Raw genomic sequence first — 18,307 nt, 5'->3', positions numbered from 1 at the left:
CCCCCATGCCCCGCTTTAGAAGACAATCACACACGTTAAAAACACATTTCAATGTCTCATGGCAACATTCCTCGATGAGAATATTCTTTTAATCGGGAAGCGAGGGAGGAACCTTTGTGACTTTGAACACAAGTTTCTGCTTGACAAGTAAAAAAGTGTCAGGGCTTTGCAGGACCCTGTCCATAACACAGAGGGAGTGTGCTCTCATCCCAAACGTGCAAACCCCCACAACAACACCCGCCGGGGCTTTGTCCCCTGCACCCCGGGAACAACGCTGAGCTCAGGTGCCTGAAGCTGCAGAACAAACCCCACACCTGAAGGATGAAAGCCTGGCTAACAAGCAGAGTGGGAACAGTTAGGTGATCCGCACGGAACAGCGCTTCCAGCCGCCGGCTCGGTTCCGCCTGGAGCTTGGACACGCAACACGCCAGGGATGGGGCACACCCGGCCCATGGCACATCTGTCCTGCTCCCGGGGCTGTCCAGGAGCCCAGTGTTCCCAGGAGGCCGTCCACGCTCCCAGGGCAGCCTGTAAACGCCACCCGTGTCGCTCCCGTAGGGAATGGGGCCGGCTTGTGGTCGCCCATCCGGTGGTTACGATCCTCGGTGGCTGCCAGTGTGGGTGCAGAGGGCAGGGTTGAGAAAAGCAGGATCTGGAGCAGTTTTAAAATGGAGTTTGAAAGTTGTAACGTAGCCGGTGAGAAAAAAGTCTCCTCCTCTGGCTGACAGTGCAGATTCCCTTCCACTTCTGTCCCACCAAAAGTGACGCTGGACACGACCGTGTCTCCACTGGGGACAAGTTGGTGTTAGGTCAGCTCTAATGGTTTATTCTCCAAGCTCACAGGGTAAAGAAAATCTACTAAGAAGTCCTGATGAGCGGGGACCTCTCTTCTTCCGTGCTCTGGAAGAACAAAACCACGGCAAGTTAAAGGTGGCCACCAGAGACCTTGCACTGCAGGAAGCTGGGCTGCCCAGACTGCAAGCAGGGAAAGGAAAAGCTCCTACTTGTAAGGACAATTCCCTCTAAGGGAGCCAGGGCTGCACTAAGCAAGCACCAGAGGGTGGGTGGCAGCTTGGGCAGGGACCTGCTGTAGCCCCTGACACGGGAGGGAAGGCCACAACCGCCCAGGGGTCACAACAAGAGCCACAAGCTGCCTGCTGACCTCTGTTTGGCAGGAAAAGCAACAAAAAGCAAAGTAGGAAAAGCACGGAATGCAGGTGTCCCTTTGTCATTTGGACCCCTGTAGAGTGTTCAGCAGATCCAAGAGAGCTGGTTTGAAGCTGTACATGTAGGGTGGGGCAAGAATTCCCAGGACAGGCCTCGGGCAGTGGGATGGGTTGACACCCTGGCTGAGCTGCTGACAACACAGGCTGGCACAGAAGGAAAGGAAAAAGGAGACTGAAGTACAGTGCCATGGGCATGGGATGGTAACAGGACCCACTGATCCACAGGGATCCCCCAGGCACAGAGGGAAGTTGTCAGACAGCACTTAGGGAACACCAAACCCACGAGACCACACTAAGCCCACAGCAACTATGAGGAGAAAACAGCCTCCTAGAGAACCCAGGCTATTCCCCTAACCAAAGTCTCCACATTTGGTGTCATCTGAACCCTGTTATGGTGAAATGCTGGCATCAGCTTTCATCCTGACAGGCACCTTAGTGCCAGCATGTCATCTGGGGACAGAACTTCTCATGAGCAGATTTCCAGGCTGTCTGGTAAATGGGCAGTACTGGAGAATACTTCCTGCTGCTGCTGTCTGTGCAATTCATCTGTTCCCTGGCCACAAATTTTCATGATGGTTCTGGAAAATAATCCACTGGCACAACGCAGTTCTTCTGCTGAGAACACTGACACCAACTAAATCTGTCCTCAAATGGAGTGGAGTTTTTGCATCTTATCCTTCAGGGTCCTCTAGACAGGCTGATTTATTTCACTACTGTTGGCAAGGGAATGGGGCACAAAGACAGGACCTGCCTTACCAGGCTTCTGCGATTAACTCCGCTCCTTTGCTTTGGCGCGTTTATTCTGAGTCTATTAAAACTTCCCCTCCCTAGAAAGGTCATTCCCAACAAAAACAATATAAAAACATGTGCAGAAAGGTAAAATCAACCACCAAAAAAAAAAATCAAAATCAAATCAAATGCACGCAGATGGACAGCAAGCAAAGCCAAATCCAGGTGCTGCTTACCTCTTCACTTGTCCGCTGGGACCTGCACACCAGCACAATGAAAACAATCCCAAACACAATTCCCAGAGCCATGATTACAAAGGGGATCCCAGTCACAACACTGGCTTCCAGCAGGACGTGCCTGAGTTTGCTGGCAGATGCTTCATCAATCAGAACACTCTGGAAGAGAGAGAGGAAGAAAGAAATAAAAAAATAAAAAGTTACAAGTTTATTTATTTCTCTGCTTTCTATAAGATCACTTTTGTGAATGGGAGGGAAACAACAGTCCCACAACTCTCCCCCATTGCTTCCTGACATACTTTCCCCCTTAGAATTCTTCCAGGGGGCAGAAGGATCACCTAGTCTGTATTTCAAAGGGAAAGAGGGATTTTTAACTTTTGGTTTAGGAGTAGACTAATACCAGTTGATTCAGTGATCCAGCTACAGCATGGGAATATTCACAAGACATGACTCAAAAGAAGGTGTGACCTCCTGAAGTCCTGCCTCTGTCTGAGCACCCCTTTTCCTCATGGCCACCTCCTCTGAGTTTAAAAGGAGTGTCTGACTGAGAGTGTTTGGCAGGGCTGAGGAGGGTGTTAAGAAACAGCAACAGCTTCCTACCTAACTCTGTACAAACAACAAGAAAATCAGCATTTTCTTTTCTGGCTAGCTCAGAGGGTATTTTTTGCAAGCATTAACATGCCACAGTATTGGAAAGACATAGCAAAACTATTTACCTCATTTATATACATCACTGGGAAAATCAGCGTTCGGATGTTGCCGGTTTCACTGCGTGGAAAAAAAAAATAATTATGAGTTTGGAACTCTTCCACCTGAGGGCTGTGAAGACAGATTATACAAGAACAATGCATGAGGAAAGTGTCCCTAAAAAACCACTGGGATGTTCCTTTTTGCTGTGGATTTTCAGCTCCCTGCTGAAGTAGGACAATCTCGATCTCACGGACGGATAAATTGGGAGCAGGGCTTATTCTGGGACGTGGTGGGCAGTGAAAGACAGGGATCCATCCAGGGCTCATTAGTAACTGAGTGACAGATTTGTGCCAGGCAGCAGGAACTGAGCTAAGCTGACATTGAAGGTTACTCCTGTTTGTAAAACACAGGAACTATTGTCCAAGCAACATGGGCACAGCAGCAAAAATCCTCCAACAGTTGGCACACGTGGAATCCCAGCTCAGGCAGGAGTTATGTTACTGTGACAGCTCCTGAGCACTGGGAAACAAGCCTGAAGAACAATACTGGGTCTCCCAAGAGGACTGGGCAGATAAATTACTTCTGTTGTAGTTATTACAGCCAAGCTGTGCCAATAAACATCACGAGGAGTAGCTACCATACAGCATTCTTTACTCTTTACTTTACTTTTATTCTTTACTTTGGTGGAACCACCAAATCGAATCGGCTTGGTCTGTGAGAGGGGAGCGTAGTGCCCCTTAGAACTGAGATTCCATTGGACTTCTCTCTCTCACACTTGGCTCTCTCCAACCCATAGGACACTGCAGGAAAAATCATGCTGAATGTGAGCATAGATATGAGATTCCACCCAGCAGCAAAGAACACTCACAAAAATTCAGGTAATTTTCGGACGTGAACGTTGACCTGCATCCGCTTGGCTGCCTGCAAGACGAGCCCTGTCAGCTGGGGAATAAAAGAGATCAGTGTTACAATAAACCAGTAAAGGTGAAAGAATGAGAACTGTGGGAATGCAGGAAGAGCCTGGTACACACCACACAGCAGGATCTGCACTGGACCTTAGGAGAGGAGCTGTGGAATTTGCTCCCGCTTTAGCTGCACATAACAGCCCGATGAGTCAGAGCACTGTTTCTGTAAACCAGGCAGGTGGTGACTGTGCTCTTTTCCTCGACCCACATTTGTCTGTGGGGGTGGAGAGATCACTGCTGTACTGGTTTTAGCTGGGAGAGAAGTAATTTTCTCCACAGGAGCTGGTATCAGGCTGTGTTTTAGAACGGTGACAAAAACAGTGTGGGTAGCCCAGGGATGCTCCAGTGCTTGCTGAGCAGTGCCTGCACAGCTGCAGGACTTCTCTGTTTCTCACACTGCCCTGCCAGTGAGAAACACTGGGAGGGGAGACAGGGACAGGACAGCTGACCCCAAGTGCCCAAAGGGATCTCCCATTCCAGCCAGCATCATGGAACCACTTCGGATTCCAGGGAGGCGACCTAAACCCAGGTGCTTGGATCCATTCACCTACAGAACCCTTGAGGGAAGGTTGCACTTACAGGATTGATGTCTAGAAATGTCTCATGGTATTCTTTTCTGGGATGCATGCCCTCTATGTCCTCTACAAACTTTGGATCTGCCTGGTAAAAATGTGGAGCTGACAGAAATATCGGAGCACCTGGAATGCGAAAACACCGAGCCATCAGCAAAACAAAAAAGGCCGAGCAGGACCTGGGCAAGCCTTGGAGGACCTGAGAGCTCTGAGCAGAGAAGGGAAGAGGCCCTTGTGGAACCACAAAGCCCCAGTGTCCCCGGGCCGAGCCCCTGAGCCCCATGGCGGGCCCTACCCTGCTTGCAGACGCTGACGTTGAGCACGCCGGTGCCGGGGCAGTTGCCGGCGGGCACGCAGAAGCCGGCGTTGGCCGGGTTCACCGAGGTGTTGGCAAACACCATGGAGGAGGGCACGAAGCGGAACGTGGGCACCCCGGCCACGGCTCCTGAGCTGTCGTACACCAGGAACAGGGACCTGCAGGGAAGCAGAGAGGGACCAGGGAAGGAACAGGGTGGTGGAAGACGGAATGATCTGAAGGTAGCCCAACACACGTCTGCGTGGATGTCCATGATTGCAGATCGGTTTTGTTCTTCGCACACAGAGAAATCAGCGAGAGGGGAGACAAGGTGTTGTGTAAGGAAGGAAATGCCAGGATTTCCTTGGTACATTTCAGATAGCATCATGTAAAGTCATGGATCTATGAGGAGGGAAACCTGGGTTCTCTAGAACAGCACAGCACTGGGGCAGACTTTGGAGGAAAGAAGCTTAAGCAAAGTTCATATAAATCCTTCCATTCCCCTTGTTACTAGCCTTGTAGTCCAGCCTGTCCTTGCAGTTCTCTTCCAGATTTTCACCTCACAGATCTTCATTTTCAAATAACACATCCTTAACTGCAGATTGGGAGGGTTTTTTTGGGTAACTCTCATGCTTCCCACCACAAATAAATGCAGAACACTGCAACTGTTACATGAAATCACAGGAGAAGAACCACCAGCCTAACACTACACCTTGTGAGGGATGGACATAAATGCTCTGCTCTCAAGGCCGAGTGCCTCTGCCTTCTCCTTACCTGCAGAAATCAGAAGAAAAGATGTAAATGTTCTCATCTTTGCTGATCAGCGGGTGAAAGGATGTCCCATCTGTGCCATTGATCATGTTACATGCCTCTGTTGTCCACCAGCTCAAGGACCTGAAGAAAGGGAAGCAAAGAGAGCAAGGGCTAAAAGACCTCTGAGCAGCAGTCAGGCAACGGCAGCTCCTGGCCTAAGCAAACGGGAATCAGACCTGCACAGTGCCAGCTTCTCCTGCCTCAGCTCTGCTAACAGGGAAAGGGACTGAAATGGGTTTAAGTTGCACCTGCATTCTCCTTCAACTTGCACCAGGCAAGCAAGGGGCAGATTCTGACAGAGGTGATAGTACACTGAAAAACTTACTCTTTTCCTTTCCACTCCACAATCCTGGAGAAGTTCAGGTAGTTTGTTTCCCCGCTCAGGAAAACGTACTCTCCATCGTCGGTTCCGTTCATCTGCAAACAGATGCGGGAGCTTTCAGTGGCTCCGCTCACCCTGTGGCACTTGGCTGGTCACTGCAATGGGGTGGCAGGAGTTGAAGCTCTCACCACTCCAAATCCACCCCAGGAGTGAGGGACTGCCCCTGAGATCTGTGCAGCTCATTGAACTACTCCACCTTGAACAGGAACACAGGAGGTGGAAGTGACCAGGCAAGATCCTTACACCTCCCAAGGGCAGGAAACACAACACCAGATGAAGCTTTTCTCACTTTCAGAGCTGCTCCTCAATAAAGAGCCCTCAGGAGGAAAATAACCCCACAGAAATAACCTCAGCACTGCAGACATCTCCAAGAAGCAAGGATTCCCCCCAGACCAAAATGCAACGACCAGAAACACTGTGCAAGCCAGGAATGGCTCCAGCACAGAACTAACATCCAATTTCAGTCAATCACTAAGGAAATCAGGACATTTTCCCAATGCTTTGCACAACTGCCTCCACAAAGCCCACATCATCCAAGCGAGCACGGGCAAGAGCAGAGGGGGTTATCCTTGGAGAGCTTATCCATACCTCCCATCCAGGGCCTAGATGCTGCTCAGCTGAAGAAGGAGCACCCCTTTTGCAGTTACCTTGTTGAAGAGGCCGAAGACGGGATCGATCTCGGGATGCAGGACGTGGATGGTGGCCAGCAGCCTGTCCCTGTAGCCCCACAGCAGCTCGTGGACGCTGCGGACGGTGAACAGGGACTCCTGGTACAGGAGCAGCAGCACCTCTGTGGCAAACTGCATAGGGGTTGACCTGGTCCACTCCATGGCAGTCTGCCAGGGCATTGGAATGAGGGAGCAATGGTCAGAGTTACTGGGGAATAAATGATCAGCTGCACCCAGACACAGACACTTTCCAGCACTGCACGTTCATTTCCCCACAGTTCAAACACTAATAACGTTTGTTTCCTTTCCAGCTGACAAGTGGGCTTTCAACAGGCCTTTCAAGAGGTCATAACAAAAGAAGGGCATTTCTTTGGGCTAACCAACCTGTGCTTCTTCTCATACTCCCTGTCACAGTACATCACAGCCAAAAATCTGAAGGAGAGATAATCCTTACCACCACGAGATGCCTGGGAGGAATTGAAAACACAGTGTCTGTATTGTCTGCAACTTCCAGGAACCTGAGTCCTATCTACTCCTACAGACAGGGCACTTCTGTACTTGTTCATAAAATCAGGCATTTTTGGAAATGCTGGGGGAAAAGTTGAAATGAAGGTACCCTGCAACTGCAACTAAACCAGGATGGGCAGTAAAGGCTGAATCACACCCTCAAGTCTTTGAGTACAGCCTGACTGCCTCTGGAAGCTGTGACAGCTTTGAATCTGCTTCTTCTCATGCTATCCCTCTATGAGACCAGAATAATGGTCTGCCTGTCATCACCACGAGACTCTCTTTCACCCAGCACAGTCTGGGGGTGAGGTCCTTTTCATCCAGCTCTGTCTGGAACTGCTCTACTGTAGTTTGTGAGAAGCAGACTTGGAGGCAGCTTCTCCAACTTGGACAAAATAGCCTCAAGCATTCCTAACTCTGTCAGGCAGAAGCTGTAGTTCCTCCTGGGCATTTGACACCACCAATTCCCTGGTTTCACTGACTCATGGAAGCCCAGCAAGCCTGATTTCCCCTTGTCCCTGGAGAGTGGGTGATCTCGTAGCACCAGAGCAAGGCACTAACCCTGCAGAGCTGTGAGGAGAGGGAGGAGCAAAATAAGCCCCCCACAGCAGTCCAGCCCCAAACTGAGACCAGCATCTGCCCAGGACACGAGCTGCCTCCTCTCTTGTTCTTCCATCACATTTATCTGCCACAAAGGGAGAGTCAGGATGAAGCAACACACTGCTCCTTCTCAAGTGTGTCAGGAGAAATTCCAAGCAGGAATGAAAGAGAACTCACCACTGCAGGAATATTTACTGTCCTGATCAGGTCCACTTCAGGGTCTCCCACTGACTTCTGAGGTTCAAATACGTAAGTCTTTGGGTTTAGAGCAGACACTTTGGTTCCGTTGTCCAAAAACTGGACGTGCACTCTTGGCCTGTATTCCCTGAAAGGCAAGAGTTTGTTCTCTAATCAAGTTAGACAAGTAGACAGAGCATTCATTGCAATTAACTCATGGCTGTTCTACTGCTTCAAGCACATAAAGGGTGGCATTTTCAGTTCTTTGGAAGTAGATTCTCCCACTGACACAAACTCCCCGCTGTGTCAGTGTGAGCTGAGTCAGACCTTATGGGGCATTTCCAAAAATGCCACCCTGCGCTTTAATTTCACTTCATATTTTTGCCTTGCCTTAAAAAACCTCAAAGGAAGTTCAACAATTTCAGATGGCTCAGAAGGATTCAGAGGCACTGTATATGAATGAGATTGCCCTTGAAGTCTAGTTTGAAAATGAAACTTTTGCCTCTGCTGCAGGCAAAATTCACTCCCAGAAAGATGCAGGCTGCATGTTTGTCATGGACCTGACCTAAGGACCCAACAGAATCCTTCTGCTGGCTTCAGAGCACTTGGCACTAGGGCTTACGTGTGGCACAACCACAGAACAAGCCTCAATTTAGCTCTTCTCCTTTAATTCTCGAGCAGGAATCCTGGGCACGACAGAAATTCAACTGAATTTTTGCTGTTCACTACCCATGGCCAGGGAGGTTGCTGCTGTTCCTGTCCAGGCATTCAGACAACAGGATAAAACTCAGGATTGCTGACAAACCAGTCCAATTGGCAAGGAAGATCAAATGCTACCTGCTGGCCCCACGAGAAAGTCAGATCCTCATTACCCTGAAACACATCTCAGGAACACGACTCCATTGCCATTAGCACTTGACCAACCTGGATTCTGCAGCTGTGCAGAACAGGCTGACACCTGTGTCTCTCCCAAAAGGGAAAGGGCTGCTGACCACCTGGAACACACAGGAGACATTCCCCCTGTTTCCTCAGCCTGCAGTGATTCAGGAGGCTGGTGACTTTCACATTTGCCTGGGCAAATTTCAAGTCAGAAGAGGTGAGGGAGAATTGTTCTGCTAGGTGTCGTGCTCTGATGATTTGCATTCCATTCAGATCGAGATTCTGTCCTGGCTGCACTGCATCCATCGGGGCAGCTTCACAACAGGCTGCATTACTCTGGCTCAGCTTTCACATTTAAATCCAGGCCTGTGAAGCTACTGTTATGAGCAACCAGCCACTTCCCACCTTCCTTACCCAAACAGTGTCTCTACCCCTCAGCAGCAGCCCTGCCACCCAGGAACATTTTGGTCTGGCAACACTTCCAGCTTGACTTGGAAAGAGCCTCCTGGAGTCTATTTTATACCCCTGGGCTGGAACTGAAGGGATGGAAATGGACAGCTGTGAAATGCCTTCCTCAAATAGGCCAGGAGTAACCTGAGATACCTCTCGAGCTCTAGAGAGGAAAATAATACTCCCTGATGAGGGGTATGAGTAGGAATTGCAGTAAATGCCTGCAAGACCAGACAATATTCCGGTGTTCTTTGGGACTCGGCAGGCTTGGGCAGGTAAAAAGCTTGCTCTTTGTAATTCCTTATTTCACATGCTGCCAGTTCAACTTCCTGGATTCAAAACCATTGGCACTATGTTTTTGTTACAGAATCTGCCTCAAGTGCTTTACAGTGTATGCTGCTGAAAACTCTGAGCTGCAGCAAAAGACTCTCTTGAGCCTTCCCACCTCCTCCCTGCCACTGACTGCATTTTTTCCCTCTGCTTGTCTGGCCCAGTTCACTCCCAGCTTTTCCCCAAACACCTTGTTCTATGAGAACACGCTTCATGTTGGGGCATTTTGGCTGTTCTGCCACGTGCTAAACCCAAATGAGTCCTCAGTGCTTTGCTCCACAAGGCCTGTGAAACCAGCTGGAGGTTTCTTCCCTGGCTGGAGCGTGCGGTGTGGCTGAACATCCTTTCCTGCTCCCTGTGCTCCCACAGGCCTCCTCTCCTCCCCACCCACCGCTGACAGCCTGCTGCAGCCACGGCCAGCCGAGGGTTATGCAATCTGCTGGAAGAGAGCTCTCCACTTCCTAACTTTTCCTTCTTCCTCTATCAGGCAGAGCAGAGCACAGGGGAACCCTGTCCAGACATGCCAAAATCAGGCTAAGCAAACAAGCCAGAAGCGACTGGAATGTGCAGCCTGCCGAGAACACTGCAGGGAGGGCGGGTGTTGGGGACCCACTCACAGCCAACCCGTGGCGTGGGATGCAGGGAAAGGCTCTCCCAGCAAACCAGCAGCTCAGGCTGGGCCTTCCCTGGGGCAGGGACCAGCCCAGGCAGTGCAGCACCAGCCCCATCCACCCAGCTCCTTCATGGACAAGGTGCAGCTTCCCAAACTGGGCTGCGTGTGACACCCAGGAGAGACTTGGAGCTAAGTAAGGAAAGGAAAATAAGAAGCTGGCAAAGAGGACTGAATGTCAGCCTGTGTGGCTCCCTGTAGCACTGTGAACCCTGGAGTTGGTCCTGCTAATCTTCCTGATACTGAAAAGGAAACTGAAAAGCAAGAGATAATGCAGAAACCAAGGCTCCCACAAAGGCTCCTGCTTTCATTCCTGCATTTTTTCACATACCAAGAGATTCTGATTAAGTAAAGACAACTCCTTCTGGCACTGAGCCAGTGCCCAGCCTGGATGAGCCTGTGTGACCAGAAGTGAGGCTGACAGACAGGCATCCAGCTCTTTGCTGTAGTGATAGAGCTCCTCATAAGGCTGGGACTCCCAGGACCACAGCCCTTCCTGCCACAGCCCTGCTCCTGTTTTACACGGCTGCAGGCAGCTGAGCAGAACACAGCTCTAAAGGAAAACTCATCTGGAAGGTGACTGGAAAATCTCTGCACGCCACACAGGACAGCTCCAGGAGCTGGACAACATCTAACTCTGCATGTGGCCTTAGGAAAGCTGTCAGTAAAAATGACAGAGAGGTTTAAAACCCAAGCAGGTTTTTCAGTGAGGGTTGGCTCAGGAAAACCCTTTTAGAACCACTCAAGCGTTTTTCTGGCCACGTGTTTTACCAATTCCTGAGTGAGCACGAGTCACACTTTTGTGCAACACTCCTCTCCCCAGCCTCCCAAACATCACCCAGCTCACAAGACAGCAGGCCAGGATGCATCAGCTTCCTCTGTGCTCAGCAGTGAAGAAGAGCGGCACACCAGCAGAACTTCACCCCAAATCTGACAGAAGTCACTGGCTTCATCTGAAAGCAGCTGCAAGTGTCAGTGCTGTCTGTGTGGGCTGTTATCCATGCTCCCCTGGATAAACCTTCCCTCTCACACATCAACACCTAGGTTTTCTCCTAGAACAGCATCCCAAGCCTTCTGGGTGCCTCACACACCGTGGATTCTGTCAAGTGTGGAACTGCTGAAAGGGTCCTGCCTACCTGTAGGTGTAGGGTCCTATTTCCTCCACGAGAGGAGTAGCGCCTTGGAGCACTTCCAAAGGATTTGTCACGTTAAAGAAGTAGAACTGCATGTAGACTGGGGGGGGAGGGTCCTCCCAGGCCTCAAAGGTTTCCGTGCCGTTCTTCAGGACTGTTCCCTGAAACAAGAGAAAGGCAGATCAGCTGCTAATGCTGACAGCAGAGAGAGGAATTCCCTGCCTTGGGAACAAGCACGGGCAGTAAGACTGGAGACCCCAGTTCTAGATCTGCTTTACCTTGAAGCAGCTCGCTCAGTATCAACCAGCCCAGGCAGCTGCTCTCCTGGCCACAGGCCAGGGGCAGCATTGCTGGCTTGTAGTTCTGCTTCTCCCCACAGGCAAGTCTGCCTGACATTTTTCAGAATGGAGACTGATCAGCTATTACTCAGCAATCCTGTCTCCTGCATCAGTAAAAAACTCCACCTGGTGCAAGACATCACAAAATGTGCCAACCTTACAGATAAAAGTACAGCTCCACGTTGGGAGGCCAAAAGAAGCTCGGCCTCGATGATTTCTTTGCCCAAGAAAGTCAGATTCCAACACAGCCGTGAGATTCTGTCTCCAGTGCAATTAGACTTTGTTTTTCAGTGGCCTGTGAGAAAAACTGTGAGTGACAAATTTCTTTCACACAGGCACTCTAGGATTTGTGCCTTTCCAAGGTCTTGGAACAGGGGAAAGATTGCCCTCTGTCTTTAACTTCTTCCCTAGAGCAACGTCAGCACGTGCATCTCCAGACCCACGGTCTGTCAGTTTATTTTGCAACCAAGCTATAAACCATTATTTTATAACAGAAGCACTTAAGAAATGAAACACTGATTGCCTTACTTCAGTGATAGCCCTTATCAGTATGTACATGTCATATGGAAAGGCACAACCACACCTGTCATGCAGGTCTCCATCTCTCACTTTATCACTATATCCTTTTGGATAAAATTCACCCCGCACAAGAAACCACCCCCAGCACTGAAATCAAGGCTTTTCATGTAGTTATAACTTTGGAACTGCTTCAGTGGTCACACAGAGCAATCTGACTCAAAGAGTGCATTTTCAGGAATAAACACAAAGAAAACTCTGTCTTTGAAAAGCACATCACCTGTAGGCGGAAGAAAGGGAGGAGGGGAATGATTTGCAATTAAATGGATCTCATCAACACTCATTCTTTTTATTCTTCTGAGAAAACAACTGGAATATTGTGAGTGGAAGCTCAGAAGCAGGGCAGGCTGGACAGCTGCCAGCTCATGGTCAATGTTCACGGGGTCTTATCAGCCACAGTTGCCTCAGGACTCATTCTTGGCCTTCCCACTTAAGGAGCTGCTTTCTCTCCATGCAGACTTGAGTTTTGAAGGATGGGATAAAGGGAAGACTGTTCCAAAGACGAGCTTATTGGCAGGAGCTTGGCATGGCAGGAGTAATGCTGAACGGCAGTGAGAGCCAGCCCAGCTGATGGCACTTTGCCCTTGCAGCACTGCTTTCCCCAAAGCATTAAACTCCATGTATTCTGTGCACACCTCCAAAATTAATTTGTTTCAGACATGCTTGAGGAGCTTGGAGCATTTCTCTGCAACTACTGAGCCCAACCATTTCCTACACAGCCTGATGCTTTTGATCCTGTTTTCTTATGATTTATGCCAAGGAGACTCATCTCTGTATACATGAGTGGTCATATTCATTCCAGATTTATTTCTTGGATCTGCGTGGCACAGCTTGCATCTCCCACAGGAATTAAGTGTCTATTTATAGCTCTGTACAGTGAGAGCAAACCCAGATTCACAAACTTTCTGAGCTGCATTCAGAGAGACTCCCAAAACCTGTCAAATCATGGAACATGGTAAGCTCTTCTGTTTTTCACCAAATGTTTCCAGGATATTTCAGTCTATCACATGATATTTACAAGGACATCAGGGCTTCTCCTTCCCATGTGGAATCCACGCTCATTTCCAGTGTTCCAAAGCATCCTTCCTGAGGACTGTATTTATCAGCCAGCCCTGAACTCGCAGCTCTGTCATTTGCTGCTGTTTCCTTGCCTTGACTGTGCTTTACACACAGGAGATAAAAAGGGAGCTTTCCCTTCCAAATATAACTGCTACTGGCAGTGATGGTGGGAGTGGGAAATGCTACTGAACATTTCTGAAAAAACCTACACAGAACATTTAATTCCTTTTTTTTTTTTTTTCCATATGTCCTGGAACCCCTCAACATTTTAATTCAAGGAGGCACTTTTACATGTTCATCTACAACAGAGCTTAACTGCAATTTGTTAAGGTGATGGGCTAAGTGTTCAGACCAGCATGAACAGACCTCTCTATTCCTGCACCTTGGGAATGCCCTGCCCCAAAGGAGCATCCCAGTGGATTCTTCAGCTAGGCCTTCATACTAGACTCTCCTGAGAGCATCCAGTATTTTGCATTAAATAACAACAGCAAAAAAATCATCAATGCATCAACTAAATCCAAGGAGAAAACATCTTCCTTGTCCTTGAGGGCCTGAAAACTCAGCTCAAGAGATGGCTGGTGACAAGTGCAGTGGAATCTCAAGGGGTTTGAAGAAGTGTTTTCTAAAATTCTCAGTCTAAGGGATGTGGCCTGAAGGAAACACCTGGGCCAAAAGAGTGACTGACTTCCAAGTTAGAAATTAGGAGCGTGTCCCCAAGACTGATTGCGTGTGTGTGTGTGTATATAAATATGTATATAACACTAGGTTGTGTTCATAACCTGCACTCCTGTGTCAATAAATACACCAGCATCTACCCAGCAGGGAGCACCAGGCAACACCACTGGCAGCTGGGAATGCCTTTCTCCTGGGGAAGATTGATCTTTGTTCATCACAGCTTTTTTTTCCACTGCTTTCCAGAGTTTCAGGCGCTAGGCCCTGATAACAAACAGGTTTTGGCCATCTGATTGGGATGGCATGTTTAGTTCACAAAAATATAGTAAAACAGCAAATAAAGAATAAGTTGACAAGATCTGAATGCCTTGTGGGACAAGTGCTGTTGTCACAACACATCTGCCCTCTGATTTTCAAGGGGATGTGAGGTCTGCCAGCAGGTTGGATTCCCACTCCTCCCACATCCCAGCTCCTGCCTTTGGCTGGGAAGGCTGCTGCACACAGAAGAGCCATCCTCAGCAGTCTGCAGGTGCTGGGCTTGGAGACACAGGTGCTTCAGCTGTTCCAAAATACAGCTTTGCACTCCAGCTGCGCTCGAGATTGCCAAGACAGGCCCTCACTGCGAGGCAGCTCCGTTTCAGGACGGCTGGAAAGCCCTCAAAAGAACAGGAACTCCTTGCAAAAGCTCGGGTCTTGCCCCATTTCAAAGGCAAATTGAGATTTGTCTATTTGCACAAGATTTTCTAAGCTACACTCGCGGTTACACAAGCGACAGCAGCTTTCTAGGCTACACACACAAACGAGGGGAAGCTCCCATGGGATAAAGCAAATGTAGAAAGAAGCCAGATCAGCAGAGTGACTGGGAGCACCCTGCTTTGGGGCTGAAAGCTGTGCTACCCCACTGGGGGGGGGGTGTGGCTCCTGGAGAAGGCCCTCGGGGAGTTGGCAGCTCTGGCAGGGAGCCGGACACCTCATTCCCTGCAATCCAGATGTGTGCCAGCACGAGCTGGAGAGCAGCAGGCAGGAAAAGACTGAGCTCTGGAAACTTTATCCTGCATTACTGCAAGCCCTGCTGAGCGAATACCAACTTGCTCTTACGTAAGGCTCCGTTCCAGGGAAGGAGCAGGCAGCCAGGAGATAATACGCGTAAGGAGGATCACGCCTAATTCCTGACAGCCCTGCTCCAAACCACTGCTTTCACCCCACTGCTCTGCCAGTAACAGCATGGAGAACACTTCCAAGTAGAACTTCTGGGATGCAGACTCTTTCCCAAGGAGAGCCAAGATAAGGGGGGATGGAGCTGCCACAAGCTGCTGTAAGCTCACTGCCAACCTTAAATTATTCCTGTTAAACCAAACTGATTTAAGTTTAGACAATGCAGTTTCCATGGTAGGAAATGCTCCCTGACAACAGCCCAGAGCAAAGAACAGTAGGTTAGGAGATCACAGATGATCTGGTCACCAGTTAGACAACAGCACTGGTCAAATCCCTTCAATGGTTAGCACTCCTGGTTTCTCTGTCAGAATAGGAATTAAGATGACATTCCTCAGATAGATAAATAATTGTTTATTTACAAAGGGATTCCAAGAGAGTTACTAACACAGCTGGCCCTTCTCGCTGGACCACTGGACAAAATGCACAGAACCACTCTGGCAGAAAAACAAAAGCTTGGGCAGAGCAGGAACAGTGCAGGCCTCTGCATCCACAGCAGTGCCAGCATGGGTGTCCCCAGGTGTGGAACAACACGGTGAAATGCCTGGCTGCCATCACCCAGCCCAGGGAACTGGGAGACACCACGTGTTCCAGCCCACAGCACCTCTGGCCCCGCTCCAGAGGCACCAGTAACTGGAGCAGCAGAACAAGTATGAAAGCTGCAAGCAATTGATGGCAGAGATGGCAAAAAGGTGCCCCCTGCTCCCCTCAGGTGCTGCTGCCCTGGAGAGGGCTCCTCGCTACAGCTGCTGCCCCACAGCCAGCAGAGCTGCCTCAAGAAGAGACATTTTTACCCACCCTCACCCAGTTTTTACCCAGCCCAGGGACCACCACAGCCTGAGCTGCATTCTGAGCCGGGTGGTGCTGGGCGGGGGGGGTTCAGGGCCCAGGGATGCTCCTTCCCACTCACCCACAGCTGCCGCAAGGAGGGAGCCAGCCGCCTCCCTCCCTCCCTCGGCTATTTTCAGAAGGAATAACCCTGTAAACACGCAGCGAGACGGGAAGGCGGCAAGGCTTTTACCTGCTTCACCTGCAGATCCACCACCGTCTGGAAGACGTGCGCCACCAGCAAGGAGATGCTGGCGATGAGCAGCGTCATGGCCAGGACGCCCACGGTGACGAGACACAGAGACTTCATTGCTATGGCTGTGGCTATGGCTGCTGCTGCTGCTGGCGAGCAGGGACCGCCGAGGCTCCGCCGGGCTCGGGCTCCGGGGGCGGGCGCTCCCCGGGCCCCGCCCGCCAGCGCCGGGAGGAGCCGCCGCTCCCCCGGGGGAGGGAGGGATGGAGGGATGGAGGGATGGAGGGATGGAGGGATGGATGGATGGAGGGATGGATGGATGGATGGATGGATGGATGGATGGATGGATGGATGGATGGATGGATGGATGGATGGATGGATGGATGGATGCTTTCCCGGCTCACCCCAGCCGGGACAAGGTATCCCAAAGTAGCGGAGGGTGGTTCCTGCCCGCAAGGATGCCCGGCGCAGCCCGAAGCCTCCTGGCCCTCGCTCCAACAAGCTGGGGAATTCTACAGCAGGATTATTGGGGGGAAAACTTGCAGGGAGCGTGAAGCGCCTCTAAGACTGAATTAAACATCGCAGGGAGCGGATTCTGCCCCAGTTCAATGCAGTTCAACTGCCACCAACAGAGAAAAAAAAATCAGTCAAATCAATGCACCTGCTTTTTCAGAAGGCAGTGGGATGTGCCGCTCCACTTTCCCACCCATCTCTGCCAGCAGGAGGGAAAAACACCTGCCACAGGGGCTCATGCCAGCCCCTTTACCCCACGGCCTGCCCCGTGGCACAAAAAGAAGGAAGGAAGGAAAGCCCTGTGCTCCCATCCCACGTCCCAGCAGCAGCAGTGTTTCCCGAGTCAGTTCCCTCTCCAAACCACGAGGCTGGCAGCTTGCCAGCTGCAGCCTGATCCATGTAATGCCTTCCTGAGCAAGAGGGCAAGTGGCCCGTCAGGTGGATTTCCTGCTAAGATGGACTGAAGCGTCTTCCTTTATAAATACTTCTTCCTGTAATTGTGATTGCAGCAACTGTGTTATGTTGTTATGTGCCCTTTCGGATATTTTTGCTTATGAAGGGTTCTGAGGTCACGTGTCACAGTTGTTTGGAAAACCAGAAGTTTTGTGGTTCCAGCTGCTGCAGTTAAAGAAAGAGAAATAAAAAATTAAAAGGGGGAGAAAGGGTGTTCTGTCAGCTTTCTTTAATTTAGGTTCTCATTCCAGAGTGGTGCTCTTAGCCCTGTTTCATCGCCCTTTCTCCAAAAACCAAGAACCAGAGTACATAATTAGAAACTGGTTTTGAAGGCTAATTTAACTACAGCAATAAAACCCTCCCCTTAGAAAGACTCTTCCATGGGAATTCTTTCTCTGAAACCATAAACCTTTCCTTCCACTGTAAAATATTTTAGCTGAACCCTGGCACAAATATTTATAGAACAAGCAAAGATTCCTACAGAATTTTGGGGCTGGTTAATTCAGCTTTTTTGTTTATTTTTCCATTAAAATCTACCCATGCGATGCAGGGAACCACATCGTTTCTCCATACAGATTTCCCAGATTCTCAGCGTGAATGCTTTTCTTTATTTTGGCAAATTATTTTAGCTTTGGAAGCCAAGGAAGTGCTCACCAGCCATGATAAACCGCACACACTCCCGTGAGGAGTGACTCCACCTCCAGGGTGCAGCCTGGGAATGCAGTGGGTGCGCTGCTGGCTCAAGGCACAATTGTGTGCCAAAATTACAGATCCCTGAAACAAGCAGAGACACATCTTCCCTTTCCAGCACCATGATGGTGTGTCTGAGAGGAGACAGACAAGGCCCACACTCTGGAAAGCATGGACATGGTTAAATTGTCCTGTCTCATGCACTGGGAATATCTTTAATAAACATAAAAAGCCAAACTTACTGAGGTTGTGATGTGGCTCCCTCAGTTTGTGCAACACCAGGTGCTCGGCTCCTTGGAGTCTATGCAAGGCAGGAAAAGCTTGTAAGGGAAGGAATTAGGAAATCCCACAGCACAGCATCAGGCAGATAAGAAGAGAAATCCTCAATCCTACCCCTGTGGTTTAGTAACTATCAGCCATTTCTCCCGTGGATGTTTAGTGCCACCCACAG

The 18,307-nt window shown here is 49.9% G+C and overlaps 1 protein-coding gene across 2 annotated transcripts; it reads right to left on the bottom strand.

Annotated features, from left to right (window-relative positions):
• Positions 1–46: 46 nt before the first annotated feature.
• Positions 47–16,421, bottom strand: SCARB2 (scavenger receptor class B member 2). 2 transcript variants are annotated; one of them, XM_023927096.2, is made up of 13 exons: positions 16,201–16,414; positions 11,326–11,483; positions 7,861–8,008; positions 6,556–6,744; positions 5,852–5,943; positions 5,488–5,607; positions 4,714–4,892; positions 4,426–4,544; positions 3,750–3,823; positions 2,908–2,959; positions 2,192–2,350; positions 1,983–2,053; positions 47–900 (listed from the first exon to the last, which is right to left on the bottom strand). In XM_023927096.2, the coding sequence occupies exons 1-12, from the start codon at positions 16,315–16,317 to the stop codon at positions 2,024–2,026; spliced, it is 1,437 nt and encodes a 478-aa protein (XP_023782864.1). In that variant the 5' UTR covers positions 16,318–16,414; the 3' UTR covers positions 47–900; positions 1,983–2,023. The 2 variants fall into 2 exon arrangements, with proteins under 2 accessions (XP_023782864.1, XP_023782863.1); XM_023927095.2 differs by lacking the exon at positions 1,983–2,053 and having other exon boundaries at positions 16,201–16,421.
• Between the last annotated feature and the right edge of the window lie 1,886 nt (positions 16,422–18,307).

The sequence above is a fragment of the Cyanistes caeruleus genome, chromosome 5, assembly GCF_971803275.1.
Source record: "Cyanistes caeruleus chromosome 5, bCyaCae1.hap1.1, whole genome shotgun sequence".
NCBI lineage: Eukaryota > Metazoa > Chordata > Aves > Passeriformes > Paridae > Cyanistes > Cyanistes caeruleus.
Note: the sequence above shows the minus strand (reverse complement) of the source record. Positions and strands in the feature narration are given on the sequence as shown.